Source organism: Micropterus salmoides, unplaced genomic scaffold (genome assembly GCF_014851395.1).
Source record: "Micropterus salmoides isolate LMB-PRFRI ecotype aquatic unplaced genomic scaffold, ASM1485139v1 Ms_hic_scaffold_12, whole genome shotgun sequence".
NCBI lineage: Eukaryota > Metazoa > Chordata > Actinopteri > Centrarchiformes > Centrarchidae > Micropterus > Micropterus salmoides.
Genome location: NW_024040263.1, coordinates 9,244,308 through 9,258,838, shown reverse-complemented (window position 1 = coordinate 9,258,838; position 14,531 = coordinate 9,244,308). Strand labels below are relative to the sequence as shown.

Below are 14,531 nucleotides of genomic sequence, written 5' to 3'. Positions count from 1 at the left end.
ACAAATACTATTATTTATCACTATATTCTTTCTCAAATTTAAACATGCGTGTGAGGCCTTGTCTATGAATCTTTTGGTAAAATTCAGACTAGCTTCCAAATCCAATATAAGGGGAATTATTCCCAAATTCCTGCATACAATGTAACCTGCTCATAACCTTGCTTCTCCAGCTTGAATTCATTTGAGGCTCGGGTTCAGGACTCAAAAGTGAGGGACTGAGGATTTGGCATGGGCAGGACTTGTGTAAGGAGCTGGCTACGAGCTTTGCAAGCTGTGAAAAAAAAGTGACAGTGAAGATGCTTAAGATTTCTACAAACGCTACATGATCATTAGATTGTTTGTTATGCTAAATTGCATGCTGTATTTAATATTTCTTGTTGATAAAGCTGTGTTTTTTGCTATGTTATCAAATATTAAGGTTTTAACGCCTTGCTGATAATCCTCGTCCACCTCTCTCTGACTGTTCCTCTAATCTGAAATCACATCCTTTTATCTCTGTCTTACTTAGAAGTGAGCGATTGAGAATAAGAAGGGACAAGACACCCTTAAGAGCTCTAAGCAGGACAAGTGTGTGTGTGTGTGTGTGTGTGTGTGTGTGCACGGGGGGTTAAGAATCACCTTGATTCAGTACACCGGCCCTCTTTGAAGTGCTTGGAGCGCAGCGCGGCCAGCACAGAGCCAACCGTAAGCCTTCCAGCAAAAATCGAGCCTGACCTCCCCACCAAATCATAACCATATGAACGCAAGAATTTCCACCTTAGGAGAATGCTCTCTCCCCCGTCCATCTCCCAGGGTGAGGCATTAAGTAGTGATAACAGAAAACAGGTTCAGAGAGAAGGGGAGGCACTTGGAGGTGATGGAGGGTGGAGAGGAGGAGAGGAGGACAGGAGGAAAATAGAGGTTACAAGTGTGCCGTATGGAGGAGATTGGAGAAGGGGATTGTGTCCAAAAAATGTTGTTGCACGGAGCCTGACTACCTAAAATGGAAGTTTCTCAGGCGAGGATCAAGAGATATGGTGCCCTTCACAGTTGACAGAGTGAGAGACAGAAAAATGAGAGGGGGAGTGCAGAGAGGGGGAGGTAAGGCAAAAAAAGAAAGACATTTTGAAATGTGACTCTAACTCAATAAATACCTTTCTAAACCACTATAGAGAAGCCGAGTGGTACCTTCACTAAGGCCTCAGGACCCACCTGCAACTGGAAATGGTTTCCTGTCTTACACAAACGCTGTTGCACCCTAATCCATGTAATTACATCTCATATTCCACATGTGTAAGTACACATGTACAACATTACAGTCACAGTTTTTTTAAATAAGAGCACAGCCCTCCTGCGGCCCTCCAAAAAAGAAAAAAAAAATAACGACCTGTTCATGCTCATTAGAGAAACAATATATTTAGCAAATAACCAGATATTTAAGGAGATTATTTTGCTGCATTAATAACTTTAAACACACGCTCATGCCCAGGCGTCTGCCACTGAAACGTTGTGTTGGAAAGCCATTTGGGTAGACGAGTGCGATTTTGTGGCTGTGTGTGCGCCTGATAGTTTGAATAAGCATTCCTCCGAGTGTGTGTGCAATTAGGGTTAAGACTGTTTGTGTGTGTACAGAGTGTGTGTGTGTGTGTGTGTGTGTGTGTGTGTGTGTGGTTGCGTGGCGGTGGTGGGGGTTGTTAGCGGTTCCATCTGGGTCTCCTGGAAGCTGTGTGGAGTCAGGAAAACCACATCTCATAAAAGTGGAGGCAGCCCAATGTTCTACAAGGACAGAACATTACTGAGAATGTCGCTCAGGAAAACCCTGGGCTTCAGCCCATATGTTGGCTGCAAAGGCTGTATATCTCTGTCTTGTGCGTGCGCGCGCTTTCTCTTTCCACTCATTCTTTCTCTCTACTTATTTTTCACTTGGTAAGGGATAACAAAAAGGAAGACAAAATAGACAGCGTGGAGTGTGGGAGACAGAGGCTGAGACAGGGAGAGAGAAGCCAGTACTGATAGCAATTCCATCTGTCTGTATCGAACAGAGGAGTGAGCAGTGACAGGCTGCGGGATGGGGTGGAGTTGGGGGGGCATCTGGTGCACATTGGCCGTGGGTCTGTCTGGAAACAACCATGGGAGTGGAGAGAGGGATGAGTAGGAGGAGGGAGGGAGAAATGGATGAAGGGCCGAGGAGTAGAGAAGGTAAAAGTCCTGCCAAAGTGAAGGGCAAAGGAATTCTGGCACCGAATAAATGTGTCTGTGTTGTTCACATAATGCCTTGGATTGAACTTGAAGTCAGGGGGGATAGGGGATAGCAGAGAAATAAAGCGGTCTAATGGGTAGGGGAAAAAAATCTTCCACAGAGATAAACACATAACTTTAATTTGTCACTATCAGGTGGAAAACGTGTAGCTTTAATTTAGGTGATTTTCAAGTTTTTAGATTACATACTTTGTATTTCTCTGATCTTTTGGACTCACACAGCTCACTTGAAACCTGTAGATAATGTGAAAAATTAATTGTCTTAAGCCTTAAAGCAAGGCATTATGTACTGGTTACATAAAAAATGATAAGGTGAAGAGGTCAATGGCCAAATGCTACTTCCTGCTGCTGGTACTCTATATACACAGATTAAATATAATTTAATTAATAAGTATATGTTAATGTGTAGTGTGTGTATGCAGTTTCTTCAAGGTCTTACAAAATGATACTGATAACAATTTCATACATACCGGTATAAGAAATTGGTTAACATAATGGAGAGCTGTGATTAACTGATCAAGCAAAAAGAGCACAAATTCGCCCTTCGACTAACAAAAGTGATCCAACCAACAAATGCATATTTTTTACAAAGTAAAGTTGGCTGTTTGATCTTCAGCAGAATCTACTTTTTATTTACAGAATATAAACACATCAACCCATTATGGTATTGTGCGGATGCATGGTCGCGTTAACACATAAACCTGTGGAAATGCCAGATTGGTTAGTGTGTAAGTGTGTTAATGCTATAAGGAAGCTGTGAACTGAAGGTCAGACTACAAACGGTTTAAAGAAGGATGAAACGAGAGGGAGAGAAAGACAATCATTCATTTTAATGGTTATTGATGTCATGTATAATTCCTTTACAAATCAAAAGATAAGCCACTGAGCTTTTAATAATATTGATTAATTTCTTCAGTTTAAGGGGCCTATTATGAAGGTATATTGTAGAGTGCATGCATTTAGCATTTAGTCACACCTTTATGATGAATTAATTTTGTTATGCAGTGAATGGCAGAGAGGATGGTGGAGGGCAAAGTTTATCTTGGGTGTTGATACAAATGAATTCCTTCTGTAATTAAGAACTAAAAAGCTATGGTGACATATTTGTAGTATTACGTTCTGCAGTGTAGTCTAAACTAGACTACAATGGTGATAATGATGATATCCTTAATTAAGCAGGGTGGTGATGAGACAAGAATGATGCTTCTGATGTGAATGAACAAAACATGAGCGACTATTCCTGGCTATTCTTGTACATCAATGTACACGTAAGGCATGAAAGCGTTGGCTTACCCCTGCTGCGTGTGCTGAAAAAGAGCAGGTGGTATGCTAAATATCCTCTCTGGGAGAGAACTGAACCAGATGCACATAACCGTGGCATCCATAAACAAAGGCACTTACAGACATAAACACACTCCTCACAGGTCTAAAATCAACGTGAACACAACTGAAGACAAAGTTGGTTTGTGTGCAGCTGAGTGAGCTGTGTGATTTGGACTTGAGGGACATAAATGATGATAAGAAGTAGACTGCGGATAGTTAAAGGTGACTCAGATGGGACGCAGGTCAGTGCGTGCCACCGGCATTCACATCACTAAATGACAACGCTAACAATAGCAATGTGTCATGAAGGGGGTGTAATACATGATATCAATCAATGAAAGCCTACTGTTTCTAACACGACTGCTCTGTAGGCCTACTAGCTATATAGCCTCCTTTAAATGAGGATCACAAATAGAGAGGGAATGTGATGGTCTGACAAGAGTAGGCAGAATACTGATGCCAAGCTGCGTCTGTGTTTTCACGGTTTTTCTCTATTTGTTTGGTCGAATAGAAGCTTGTGTTTTTTCCCCCTTCCTCCTGCACTGCATACATTGAGTGGTCAGGCATCAGAGGAGCTGCAGGTATACTGTCAGCTCAGTGTCCTGAGTTCTCTGGCGCATCACTGACACCCATACACACTGACATTCAGCAAACACAATGCACCAAACATACACTCAATGATTTTTTTTCTCAATCTAAACTATTCCATGTTATTGTGACACATTGTGTCATACTTACAGAGAAAAAATAATAAGTATATACTATAAATAATATAGGGGAGACAAACAAAGAGAGCCATATGTTTTTAAGTTCATGTCATACTCTTACCAAAGAGAGGCTTCATTAGAACATAATTCAGAAATAGTGGATGTATTTGCTGGGTAATTATAGTGACTTATAGCATATCTCATTAAAAATTAAATTAACATGATTACTCCTGTGGCCTTAACACTTTTATTCAAATCCTAAATCAGTACAAGCAAGCGTTTGAAAGCCTGCCTACTAGGATCACAGTAAAGTAATTTATCATCAAATAATGTCCCCTGACATCAATATCAAAAAGACAACTTATTACCTATCATCTGCAATACTGTTCTCCTCTTTTTATCTCTCATTTAACGCGGCATAGTGGTGGAGAACACACTCCTGACACAAAGCATTGCCCGAAGGCTCGGAGAAGATGATTGAATTTCATAGCTACTTACAAGCTAATAGGGCCGTACAATGACTGCTTACTGTCCTTAAGTGACTGGCTGCTTCTCCGCGGCCACGGCCTCTTTGAAGCCCTTCTGAAGAGATCTAGAGGATTTAGCCAGTAGCGTGACATGAGGCTGAGCAGTTGAGCAACGGTGCTCCCACCAGCTGACTATTAGAACCAGCTGATATAAACACAGAAGCTACGACTATGTAAGCCACAGCGCTCCAAGGGTTACTGAAAACAAGGCTTTCTCCCACCATAGCCTCTAGTTAGGTTTCTCTGGGAAAATATTAACATCAAATGATGAGAATGTTTTTTTAGAGCTGGAACAGTCAATTAATCACTTAGTCCAAAAATGTAATTAACCAGTAATAGTTTTGATATTTGATTTCACTTGTTTAATCAAGCAAATATGGTAAATATCCTCTGCAGATTTTAGGCTGTTCTGTGCTTTATATTATTTTGAATTGAATAATTTCGGGGTTTGGGGCTCAAAAACAAGACTTTTGAAGAGCTATTACTGGCCTTTTTTTATTTGACATTTAATAGACTAAACCATTAATCAATTAAACAGAAAAATACTACACAAATGTTTTGGCATTTAAAATAATATTTATTTTATAATTAGAAAAACTAATAAAATGTCTTCAATTTAAGAATATATAATAATAATTATATTTCTTTAATTTCCCAGATGTGAAGATATACATGTCTAACAAATATTTTTGTTCTGTCTCCAAAATCTTAATTTTAAATTGTAATTGTTAATTTTTAATCTAACTGTTGCTCCATACAACTTTATTGTGTGTGTGTGTGTGTGTGTGTGTGTGTTTGCATGTTCTTTAAGACTTTAAGAGAAAGGGACTGGATCTGTGAGCGCTTTACTCACAGAAGCTGTTTCAACATACAAACCACCCTCTCCTCACCATGCTGTTCCACTTACACTCTTGGAACACTAAACCATATACGCATACAGATAAGCACATGTGCACACAACACACACACACATACACAGACACATATACCCACACAATACGCAGCTAACCACATGCACATGTTCACTTGCTCTTAACTAATTCATTCAGGAACACTTTGGTTTGGGTTTCAACACCAAAACCTCTGTACCTTTGATTGAGAAATGTGTCTGACTGCAATTATATGGGAGGGGGTGGTGGAGCGAAGGATGGATGGAGAGAGGAAACGCACTGCAGTGGTTTTATAGTTTGCTGGCGTGACATTTTTCTCAGCCTTTTTTTTAAAATTCTTTTCCTTATTCCAGCAGAGGGGCACAGTGTTGACAGGGCAGGAAAAGGGGGCAGAGTGAAGTAGAAGTAACAGCGGGGAAAATGTGAAGAAAATGGATGGGCAATGGGACTGAAGTGGCCTAGATTGTCACTATTCTGCTTTTGATCAATACCTCTCAAAATAACTGCAATGCCGGAGAAATTTGTAGATACACTTGGTGAGAAAGTAATGGTAGTGATCACTGTGGACATTATCTCCACTTTTCCAAAATCACCTAAAATTGCAGGTAAATACAAAAGCATGTGCAGGGATGCATTTGTGTGTAAGCAGAGAGTAAGGACCGCTCATACTCGGTCTTGACATTTACACTAAACCCATATGATATTTGGTGCTGTAGCATGCTTGTTGGTCACTGACCTGCAGTATGTAGCCCCTGACGTAGTCTCGGAGGGTCCAGCCCAGGCCATGCAGGATGTGCAGCACCTCTTCCTGCTTCAGCACGGAAAAGAGGCGGTCGAGAAGGATCTTGAGCCTGACGGGTACGGCCTGGGTGCCATACAGCATCAGGCTGCTGATGTCGAACACCACATTGGACTGAACGATCTCCACCTGGGTCGGGTGGTACAGGTGCTGGGTGCTGAGCTTGTCCAAAGCTGCGTGGATGACCGGGTGACAGGGGGGGAGAAAATGCACACACAAGCACGGTTAATGACTATCAAGTTTCTCTCTCATCTCAAATCTTCCCTTGGAGGCTACTGCATGGTCAGCACTAGCTGATAATAACATATCAATCAGATAAAAGCAATGACATTAATGTAATTATCTGCCATTCATTCTATTTAATCTTATCTCTTGCTCTTTCACGTTTATGCTGCCCTTGCATCTCCGTTTTTTATTATGTCTCCATCTCAACCCAAAGGTGCATTACATCTACCCTGTTTTGTCTCAAATCTTGATTCTTTGTGTTTGTGGCTGGACTTGCATTCCGCACATTACTTCATAATCTAATTTATTTATATTTAATCAGATGTGTGATCCAATGGTTTACGTACTATGAAGTCAAGGATGTAGGTTTGGTTTCAGGAGTGGGGGGCTGGGAGCACAATGAGGTCAAAGGTTCATCAAGTGTTATGTCCTGTATTTATATATATTGATATCAATCGACAATCTGTGGCAAGGCAAGGCAATTTTATTTGTATAGCACATTTCTACAAAGGCTATTCAAAGTGCTTTACATAAAATCACATATATGATAAAAATAGATAATAACAGCACTTTCTTTCACAGTATAATCTTGGATTGACATTCAGTAGCATGTTTTTAGGATAATATAGCAACATAGATTAAATTATTTCTTTTTCTGAGTACTTTGCTCAGCACAGTAGTATCTGCAGTGTCTCTTAGGCTGCATACAGCCGCAACAATCTTCAGCAGGAGTATAGACTACCATGTATGTTGCCTGTAAAGCTTAATTGTGAGCATAAGGTAGGTTTTGTTATTGCCCCCTCTGTCACAACCTCAGTCACCTCTTTCTCCTTTCTGGCTGTCTGCTTAACACCTGGTCGACTCTCTCTTTCTTTCTTCCTCCCTCTCTCTTCCCTTACCTCATACCCACCCCCCACCCCCCACCCCCCTCCCCCTCTCCCTCCCCCTCTCCCTCCCCTCTTCCCCTCCCTGTCTGGGTGACACCTGGTTGGGTCTCTCTCTGATCCTGGGATGGCTTTTTCCTGCTGACGAGGGCTTTGCCTGACAACACGGCGCAGCCAGACACGAACATAATAAAATATGAAGAACTACGTGTCAGAGTCCCTGCCAATGCCGACATGAAATGAAAAGTGGGGGAGAGGAGAGATGGGTGCCTGACAGTTCAGAGGGAGAGATTAAAAAATAGTCAATGGGGTCCTGTGCGATCCGCTGAAGGGCCCAAGGCCCACTCTTGTGCGGACGCAAGCCAAACAGGTGGGGGTTTTTTTCCCCCTCCTCCTCCTCTTTGTACTTTCTTGCCTCCTCTCCCTTTTTTTTATACCCGCGTGAAAAACTCATAACGTGTGGTCTCTCACTTCTCTATCTGTGGTTGTGTTCTCTCTTTTTTGATCTAAGGTGCAAAAACAAGAAAACAACAGAAAAATACAGAAGTAAACAAAAACAACAAAGTTACTTCTACTAAGGAAAATAGAAAATTGGATTTTAGTAGATTCCCAACCATATGTGAGATGCATTCATGCTGCTGGCATCTGCATGTTGATTTTCTATACACAATAGAGAGTACAGATATCTAGGTCAGGACCTCTGTTCTCTCCACAGCAAGAGGAGGCAGTTTAAAAAAGGATCATTAGCTTATTCTACATTTATTGACACCATATTTAAATACACTCATCACCCTAACAGTGAACTCACCGTGAGCTACCCAGCCATGCTTGCACTGGTCACATGTCCGTAGGTGAATCTTCCCTGGCTGGAAACACTCACATGTGCAGTTCACCAGTGTGCAGCGAATGGCCTGTGGAGACAGAGGACAGAACCAGAGACAAATCCACGTCAATCACAGCTTGAGTAGGAAGGAGAGATAATAAAGCAAAGATTGAGAAAGAGCAGCTATCAACTAGCAGTCGTAAATAAGGTAGATAAAGTAAGAAGCTCAGGGACAAATTATTACAAAGACTTCTGCAGGCAGCAAATACCTTAAGCTCATCCTGTACTAAAAATAATCCTTTGTCTAAACTTTTGCCTGAATTATGACAATTGTGATACAAAACATGTCAGCAGTGGCAGCCACTGCCACAAATAATAACTCAGACACCAAACTTCCCAACTACTGTTTCATTCCAATGCATGAATCTGCTTCTCCATACGGTAATTTCATTGTTCCTGAAAACACAGTAATGTAACTTGTTTTGACTGAGGCTCCATTACTCAACACTGGAGCTGCACTTAGTCTGACCCCGGAAAGCTTTTAGTAGTGAAAGGTTAAATGTCCAGACTTGACGAGGCCAAGTCAGTACAGCACAATGCATCGTCTGATGAGGCTTAAGCCTTTACAAAGGGCTGTTAAAAACCCTGTTCAGGTACATTTTGCAGGAGGTCATTTGATCCTGTAAGATGTGTCACATTCTTCAAACAATAAAGAGATTGTACAGCATGGAGAAAATGTCTGATATACACAGAAAGCTACGCAAATGAATACAGCTTCATCATCCAAATGAATGCAACAGCTGGGAGACGTAAATTTCACACTGACATGGAGAAACAAGAAGACAGAATGTAAGGAGTGAAAAGAGAAAAAGAAATTCGAAACATGAATCTTAATAAGCATTGGCACGTCTTTGTTTATCAGACATTTTTTACATTATCAAGATGAATTGATGAATAAAGATAGTAACACTTAAGACAACCTAAACTGCCTAAAGGGAATCTGCAGCTGTGGCAGGGTTGGTGCGAAGCAAACCTTGCATATGGGGAAAAAAAACTCTTGGAACTGTTTCACTCTAAAAAAAAAAACATACTTATCTTTTCTTAAATGAAGAAGTGTATTTCCTTAACATTGGCATGTAATCTAAGTATGTTGGCTGCTGATGTTAGAATAAAAAACCTACAAGTTAATAACTTGGCATAATAAACAGCAAATCCACATGATGAGGATAACGTATTTTACACTTGGCATATATAGTGTTGAGTCAGTGCTGAATGACTGAAGTTTTTGTTCTATGTGTTAATTCTTCAGACTGTAACGAAAAAAAATTTTAATCATTAAAATTACAGAGCAAAAATTTCAGGAATGCTTTAGGCAGGAAATTAGGTACCGTGTACAAGCTGACTACTGTGAGTAGCTGCCTATTTATTTTGACAGGAAAATCTTAAGTTTATTTGCTGAGTAATAAACTTAAGATTTTCCTAAAGAAACCTATTTCTGTGGAATATTGTCAGATCAAAATGTGAAGGCGCTATCTGCAGAGATACACGTGGGTTTATGTCCGAGACAAAGCTCAATTATTAGAGCCTTTGTGAATCTGCACTATATTTGCTGTCTCTTACTGTCTGGCTGTTATTCTGATATGGTGTGACAATAATGTGACACAGGCGTGCAAATGCACACAAAAGGTCGTAGGTTGGAGTCCATGTCTGCGCCAACAACCTGTATTTCCCAATGTCAGCAGCCACAGTCAGTCAGCACTTTCAGATGGAAAATGATCTGCAGCACAGATCAGCCTTTACGTCACACAACTGAGATCATTGCATGGTCAGTAATGACACAATGTTTCTGCTCTTTGCTTGCATGCACACACCAAACCACCAGTATTGACCCAAGTTCACATGCTGGTGTTTAACTGCCGCAAATAACATAACCTAGTCGGTGGATTAGACCAATATCCTGTAATCCAGGATATTAAACTCAGCTCACTCATAATCTACTAAGGGACCATACAATCTATCAGAATCCCCCCTTGCTCGCCCTAAGGTGTTGTAAACCAGATTAGTAACTGGAGGTGTCAAAGTGAACATGGGCTAATCCAAGATTAAACACAAAATTACACCACTTCCAACTGTGTCACATCACTGTTTGACACTGAATGAGACAGGAGACAGAGATTATTTGACTTTACAAATTTTTTAAGCTCTCCAGGTACAGCCACGGCAATCCTCACTGTGTGTGAGGATTATACGCCGTGTGTCAGTTGGAGTGTACATACATTATGCACCAAGCTGACATTCTTATCCCAAGCAACGTGCAATAAGTGAGTTCAGCGTTCCCCACAAGAACACTTAAAGCAGCAGGCATGGCCATTCATGAACGTTCACTGGCCATGGCTGGGGTCAAGGACCCAACTTTAATGTATTCTTCTCCAAATGGATCTCTTATTATTTTCTGTATTAAACTGAAATTAACACAAAAACAACAATGACACTGACTCTTCAGTAATGTTAATGCTGAAAGAATTAGTTGATTTGTTTATTAGTGGACCCATGGAAACATAATCGTCTGATAGTTAGTTTTTTCAAAGTTCCACTAGTTCCGGCTTCACAAATGTGAATTGTTGCTATTAGTAGACTGCTGGTCAGACAAAATATGCAATATTTTGCCATTTGAAGATTTTTGACTCTGGGACATTGCAATGGGCATAGACACTATTTACTGCCATAGACTAGAAACAAAAATAATCAGCAGATTAATTGAAAGTAAAAAAAAAGTTTTTGGTTGCTGCTCTAATGTTGCACACTGTCTACTTTTGTCCAGTTCTTTGTCTGTCACCCCACCTTTAATTTTGTGCAAGATCTTTGAGCGAATTCCATGTCAAATGTTTTAATACAGAAGATTTTCCTTTTTATATGACTCTACTTTCATGAAGACTCTGCAAACTCTAATTTAGAGTACCCAAATTTAGCACAGTGATGTCACACAACACAGCCCTTTTCTAATTGCCTCACCATGCGGCAGCAACAGACGGAAATAAACAATTGGAAATATCAAATGCACCTCTGCTGTTTACGAGCTGGGGTCTGACAGCTGACAAGATAGTTAAGGGGCGTCTAATACGGCAATTAGAGCGTGCCACTGTCTGCGAGGCTGCTGCTGTGACAAGGCGCCCTCTAATCACTGACTTATTACGCTGGCTAGCAGCACCTCTCATATCTGGCCCATTAAGCAGACAGCAGCATTAAGAAGCATTAAAGCAGCAAGCCCCCTCAGCTGAGGAGGCACTGACGGGAGAAACGGGAAGGGAGGGGACGTACAGCGCCTGTTATTTCTTGGGAGTAGTTTGTGCATTGTTTCACATTCAGTTATGAACGTGTAAGAGAAAAGTAATACCGGAGATGTTGTGATGCGATGGCATCAAAAATTGATCATACGCAATAAGATGAAAGATTACAGGGCGATTACAGATTTTTCAAGAGAGGCAGCAGATGGATGTGTCATAAATGGCCATCAAAAACAACAACATCAAGGACGTGAGCTCGTCTGCGTGTGTGGCTTGTCAGACGAAACAAGAAAGGCTTCTTCTCATGATTCTCACATACTCAAAATTGCTTCTGTGGCCAGAGTGGATGTGGGTTGCATTTGGCCTTGGTTTAACCTGTATCTGGCCTGGGCGCTCGCACATATTTGTCACAGCAGGCCGGGGAAGGAGGCTGTGTTATCTGAGGCCCGGCCAGATACACAGCATTAGTCACTGTTAGCGTCTCGCCAGGGTTTCCTCTTGGCTCACAACTAAAGAGGACGACGGTGAGGAAAAGGACACATGCGCGTGTGAGTAAGCATGTGTGTGCGAGACTTCGTAAATCACTAGAAAAATGAACAGCTAGAAAGTGAAAGAAAATCCCACAGTGCTGTAGCAATTAGACCAAAACAACAGTCAACACTCCCTAACAGCTGCTGTGTTACCGCTATGGTCAACAACTTAACCTAGCCGCGTTCAGAAAGCATCATTTTCAGCCCTTATCTGGCTCAAGTGTGTGTGTCTCACTGCTGGGTTTTGTTTAGCTGGAGGCTTGATGTTTCATGGATGTTTTGCTTGGCTCACAGTCCCTGTCCCAGCCCAATTGTATAAACACTGACAGTCAGCAATGGACAGCATCAGACCGGGGACGACTCTCAATTAAAAGACTGTTAGTGGGACAGATGGACTGAAGAAATGCAGGAAAGAGGAGCTGCAGAACAAGGTGGCCACAGCCTGGACTGTTGTAATCGTGTCCAGGAGGATTTTAAACAGACTGGGAAAGACAGGCAAAATGGCCCAGGATCAATAACGATGCATGCAAACGAGTCCAACCCTAAACCAAGCAGCATATGTAGAGATCAACACAGACAGTGTCTTGGCTAGTACAAGGCCTATGAAATCATAGAAGTGATGATGATCCTAAACTAATATCCTGTACAACTGTATTACTACCCTGTCATTTTTCAAGGTTGACGTTGTAACCATATGCCACCGAAAACACCACTAAAACACCACTAGTTGCTTTCAGCCTCTCTGTATCCTATCTTGACAGCTTACAATGGAGACACAGACAGCTGCTGGATGGGTATTGTTCCTCCTACTTTAATTGAAACCTTTACCATGTTCAACACACAGCCACAGACCACATTTCTTGTTTGGTGAGTTCAGCAAAGCCGAGATTTAAATGAAAACCCTGTGTGTACGTGCGCATACGTGTGCATGTGTGCGCCTCGTCTTTGCAGCAGGAGCTTCAGATTTAAATTTGTCTCTGCTTAGGGTCACTGTAAAACACTGGGAGCATCTTGTCCTCTCTTCCACTCACAAGATATTATCTCATCCATGAGTTAGCTGCTGAAATGCTGTCAATTTCCTGCCAGAAATGTGCAGCCAACGTGTGTAGGAAAAGAGGCACAGCAGCTTTGCGTGTCATAAACTGGGCCCTGGCTCCGTCAGATAGATCAGGACTTCACAATGTCCATATTGGAAACAGGTGACAAATAAAACACGCTGAATAAAGAAAGTCTTTGTAGTTAGACACAGCATGCCACAAAAATACAGGGGAGCAAATACCGCATGCCAAGGCTAATTTTTGCTTGTTTGATTTTGTACAATGGATTTGACTTGAAACAGCTTTCTTGCGTTACAAAGTGGTACAAAATAAACAACGATTAATCACTTGTGTGCTGACTTCAGTGTAAAACTGTTATACTGTACAGGAGAAAACTGCCAGAAAAGAATACGTGTCTTCCCTCTGAAATCCCTACAGTGTGAGGCCCGTCCTCCATGTCAGTTCTGCTTTTGAGCCCAGCGGCTGGCAGTCACAGCCAGAGGTCCCTGTCCTTTGTGCAGCTGTGCGTCTGGGCTTTGACACGGGGCAGAGCGACCAGAGCTATGCTAATGGGAACCAAATGGGGCGTGAGTCCCTGGTGGATTACAGAAGGAGAAGAGAAGCATGTGTTTTCATGTATTCATGTGGAGACCTGGGACCCCGCTCTTTCTTTTTTCCTTTCTTTCCTTTTCTTTCTTTAAGTCAAACAAATGGAAGAAGCCATGTCTGTTGTTTGCACGCACCCTTAATTAATGCTCTTTGGGACTTGACAGATTCTGAGATTCATTGTCAATCAGTAAATGTATCTCAAATCTGATCAAATGTATACAAAAAGCTATTACGGTGTTTAGATTTAGGCCTTTTGTAAAGGCATGTTAGTAACTTACTATAAACTACTTACACTTAAGTTGAAAGGGGCCAAATTTAAAAATGACTTTTTGAAATGAAGTGTGCAAGGTAAATAAACATTTAAAATAAACTGAGGGACAATAAAATTAATCTGGGAACATATTGTGTCTGTAAAAATCCTAAACAGATGTTTCAGATTTTTGGCAGTGCTTCTCAGTCTTGTTGCACTTTGCTTTCACATGCTGGTACTTGAACAAAAAGTTGTCTTGATGTCCAGTTTCTAGCCCTTTTGTGAATAAATTATATTACAATACAGTGTTCATTGATAAGAATCACTAATCAGAAACACAAAATTCATAAATGGACAGTCTTAACAGCTGAATTGTGAGTGACGATATCTATCTTCCACTGTCAT

The 14,531-nt window shown here is 41.3% G+C and overlaps 1 protein-coding gene across 4 annotated transcripts in view; it reads right to left on the bottom strand.

Annotated features, from left to right (window-relative positions):
• Nucleotides 1-14,531, bottom strand: part of bnc2 (basonuclin 2) — a 159,270-nt gene that overhangs the window by 36,345 nt on the left and 108,394 nt on the right. For all 4 annotated transcript variants that reach the window (XM_038713222.1, XM_038713223.1, XM_038713220.1 and 1 more), the window contains 2 exons: nucleotides 8,402-8,504; nucleotides 6,422-6,657 (listed from right to left, as the gene is read on the bottom strand). In XM_038713222.1, the coding sequence (XP_038569150.1) occupies nucleotides 6,422-6,657; nucleotides 8,402-8,504 (339 nt within the window). The remainder of the gene's footprint in view (nucleotides 1-6,421; nucleotides 6,658-8,401; nucleotides 8,505-14,531) is intronic.